This window comes from Sinocyclocheilus anshuiensis, unplaced genomic scaffold, assembly GCF_001515605.1.
Source record: "Sinocyclocheilus anshuiensis isolate Anshui unplaced genomic scaffold, SAMN03320099.WGS_v1.1 scaffold794, whole genome shotgun sequence".
NCBI lineage: Eukaryota > Metazoa > Chordata > Actinopteri > Cypriniformes > Cyprinidae > Sinocyclocheilus > Sinocyclocheilus anshuiensis.
Genome location: NW_015547683.1, coordinates 512,047 through 516,200, shown reverse-complemented (window position 1 = coordinate 516,200; position 4,154 = coordinate 512,047). Strand labels below are relative to the sequence as shown.

The following is a 4,154-nucleotide window of genomic DNA, read 5'->3' as shown; positions in this document are numbered from 1 at the left end:
TTTCTCCCCCTCCATTCTCTCATTCCCTTTATGTGCCAACCCTCATGCATGCATATGATATGCAGCTCAGCTCATACATACCCCTTTAGAATCTGACATTTATCAATACTTTATATATAGATTTAAAAAATGTTCCTTGCAGCATTAATATATATATGTTCTTTGCAGTATCTTACAGATTCTGCAAGACTATGTAAACTTGAGCAAAACACACACACACACACACACACACGCACACAATATGTGGAATTCTGCAGAATATGTTTAAACAAGGTACACTATTATTGATAGCTGTGTTATTGTATTATTAATTACGAGTATTAATATTTTAAATTAGCTTTTATTTTTATATTTTCAGTTTACATTAAAATAATAATTTAGTTTAAGTTTTAGTAATTTTGTTAGGTGCTTTTTTAATTTTTATTTGGTTTTTAGCTTGATTTTGGTATTTCAATTTTAGTAATTTAAGTACTTCAATTTAAATTTATTTCAGTCAATTGCCGAGGCAATATTTATCATTTCATTAAAGTTTTCATCTAATATATATATATACTTTATTTTATCTCAGGTTTATTGCAATTAATGAAAATGATTTGTAATAGTTTTAGTTAACAGTAAAAACATTGGCCTCAATATTTCATAAACAAACAACGAAAATAATTCCATTCCAGTTCTGTGGAAATCTGATGATCTTCTGTGGGTGCAGATTCCATGTGGGCCTGATTATAATTAATTTATGTCTTCCAAAATATGAAAATTAATAAAAATATAAACAAATGTCACTTAATGGAAGCTTGTATGAAGTGAAATTTGACTTCAATATAATACTGCTACTATATACAGTAATAGTAACACAAAATATGCAAAGCATCCAATAAATGTGTTTTGTGAAGCAAAATCCAGGTAAAACCCACAAGTACTTTTCTACAAAATGCTCCTTCTTAAAAGTGTGCCTCTGATCAATAACAGCTTGATCATTTAATGACTCATTCTGTCCTTCCCTATCTTTATTTTGGCCCATTTGCTATTTTGTTGTTGTTATTGTTGTTGTTCAAACTATATTAAAAAGCCCCTTTTTAATAGGTTCAGTGCTGTGCATCTAACCATCCTGTTATGACATACCTGAGGTTCACTATGATGACAAGGCTGCCTGTGATGCTGAGTATAGTCAGTAAAATCAGTATAATGATGAAACTGCTCCTCTGAAGGCTGTGAAGTGTGGCGTCATAACCCGAGGGCAGGGACGGCAATGTCACAATCAGTCTAGGGGTTGTAGATGGCAGTGGTTTGACTGAGGGAAAGAGAGACAGATGAGAGGAGGACAAATCTATACTAGACCACAATGAGTTATTACTTTCAATAAACATCGCTTACCTTTCAGTTTGAAATACATGTGGGACAGCACAGTCCCCTTTTGATCCTGTAAGAGGCAGCGGTACGTGCCTTCCTCATTGACTTTCAGCTGATTGAGTACAATTTTAGACTCCTCTGTCACCACCAGCGCTTCATACTCCCTGTCATGTGACAGCTTGCAATGAATAATAAACAGTCTGTGTTTTAGTACAGTTTAGTAAAAAGATTCAAATTAGAATCAGTGTAATCTGGTCTCTGGATCTCTGGAAGGATCAGTACTTGAGTGTACTTAAAACTGTAGCTTATCAAGTGTTTCTGGTCCCACTTTATATTAAGTGGTCTTAACTACTATGTACCTGCATCAATACAATATACTTATTGTGTTCATATTGTATTGCAAAACACTTTTGCTGCTATTGAGGTGGGATACGGGTAAGGTTAGGCACAGGTTTGGTGGTATTGGTAGGTTTAAGGATGGGTTAAGGTGTAAGGGATGGGTCAACAGTGTAATTATAAATTAATTACAGATGTAATTACATGCAGGCATTTTTAAATTATAAGTGCAATGTAAAAACATGTATGTACACAATAAGTGCATGGTACCAAATTATTAATTTAAATGTATACATACATAGTTAAGGCCACTTAATATAAGGTGGGACACACTTAAGTACACTTCTAAAAAGTGTACTTTGTAATAATGTCAAAATAAAAGTTTTACCTTAAAGTACATTTTAAATCATTATTTTAATAATCTTGTGTCATGCTTTAAAGAAGTAGCTACTCTTATTTTGATGGGTTGACTCACATACTAAAACACATGTAAAGTGCTTGATTGTAATTTTAACTGCAGTGTTATTCAATATAACATTTAAAGTTATTGTAAATAAAATACTTGTCAGTAAATGATGCAGTACACTTTAACCAAATTTTAAAGACAACAAAATAATGAAATTAGTTATGAAGATGTACTGTAACTGGGTCAAAAAGCTCTCTTAAGTTCAACTAACTGCATTCAATATCAATTTAAACTATAATTCATTTTCATTCATTTTCAAATAACATGCAACTACGTTTCTGAAAACATTACGCTTAAGTATATTAAAATATATTATTATAATGAGTACATATTTAATATATTTCTTTTTCGAAAGAGTTGTCTGAAACCGTATTCAAAATGGTTTCAGGATTCTTTGAAAACAGTAAATGTGTTTGTTTGTCTGTGTGCAAGTACATTCTTTTCTCCAGGATGCCAGGAGTAATGGTACTCGGTCTGTCCAACTACAAGAGCGTGCCAGGGCAGGAAACAGTCCAGCACCACCTCCTCTCCTTCATCTGCCTCGAGATGATGCTCTGATAGAAACAGAGAGAAAGAGAGATAGAATACAAAGAAGAGAGAAGGACAAAAGAGTGTGATGTGTTAATATAGTCAGCTAAAAGCATCCTGGTGTGTATCTGGGGGTGTTCTGTCTCACCTCCACAGTCTAGTGGCAGCGTGGCTGACAAACACGTAAAGAGCCCATACTGACAGGAAGTGCAGTCCATCACTCTTTGATACAACAACCCTGTAACACACAAGCATCCGTATTCAACCACACACCCAATGAGTCATAAAATATACATCATATATACTCAGTGTCCTGTGACACATACACCACCATTTCACATTTCATTTATTACATGTGTTACTTGCTGTTTCTTTGTAATTATTTGTGAGATTTACTAGCGGTTATGGAGTATAACTTATTTCTACACCAATTTATTTTCAGTGTACTAACAAAGAATAAGTGTGTACAACATTTTGACTGTTCATATATTCAGAACAATATTATAGAGAAATATCGGGATCCCGAATTTGTACTTACCGCATTTATTTGGACACAGACCTATGAAAACAAGTAATAATAAAAAAAAAGATAATTAGTAAGATATAATAATAAGATAATTAGTGAGAATTAGATGTTCTGACAGGTTATTGCTGTAAAAACATAGCAATGCATGCCCACCCGCCTACCTTGGGCAACAAAAACCTCCAAATGTTTCTGAAGGATTCTCTTTCCTTTCTCCACTATATTAATCATATCCCACTGAATAGAATCTAAACAAGAACAACACAGCATTAGTTTTAAATGATTTCAGTTGTAAAGTATCTGAATTTTTTAGATGTTTTCGCTCTAAAATGAAAAGACGAGATCTTAGATTAGAGCCTTTTGTCTTAAAAAGTGAACGAGTATATAATCTGAATCCACAATTGCTCACCTGTCCTGTCTTCTTTCCAGTGCCTCTTGAATTCACTCTGATATTCTGTCCGTGCACGATAGAGTGTTGTAGGATCTAAAGCAAACATCAGATAGCATTCCACATAATCATTTAGAAATATTATTTGAAGACATAAAAAATTGGCCAATCTTGTATGTATTGGTTTAAATGGTTTAAACACACATAATCATTTTTCCAGTTTTTTAATAATAGCAAAGTCATCAAAACTACAAAATAACAAATAGGTATAGTGACCAAAATTTTTTTATTTTATATTTGAGCTTTTTCAAGGTTTGCCACCCTCTCAAATTTTTATTTATTTATTTTTTTTTTATATTTCGATTGTTTTTTTTGTTTTGTTTTTTTTAGGTAAAGTTTTAGTAATTTTATTCTGTGTTTTTGTCATTTTTATTAGTTGATTTTTTTAAATGTCTTTTTTTTATATGTTTTTATTCATTTTTATTTCAGTTTTAGTTTTAGTTATTATAGTTCATCAAGTTAAACTTTACACTGAATGAAAATGAAAAATAAATAAATAAATA

General features: G+C 32.0%; 1 protein-coding gene across 1 annotated transcript in view; it reads right to left on the bottom strand.

Moving 5' to 3' along the window:
* Positions 1–4,154, bottom strand: part of LOC107703135 (izumo sperm-egg fusion protein 1-like) — a 5,102-nt gene that overhangs the window by 367 nt on the left and 581 nt on the right. The window contains exons 2-7 of the mRNA XM_016505666.1: positions 3,613–3,687; positions 3,368–3,451; positions 2,829–2,924; positions 2,588–2,706; positions 1,375–1,528; positions 1,123–1,291 (exon numbers count right to left, since the gene is read on the bottom strand). Of these exons, the coding sequence (XP_016361152.1) occupies positions 1,123–1,291; positions 1,375–1,528; positions 2,588–2,706; positions 2,829–2,924; positions 3,368–3,451; positions 3,613–3,687 (697 nt within the window). The remainder of the gene's footprint in view (positions 1–1,122; positions 1,292–1,374; positions 1,529–2,587; positions 2,707–2,828; positions 2,925–3,367; positions 3,452–3,612; positions 3,688–4,154) is intronic.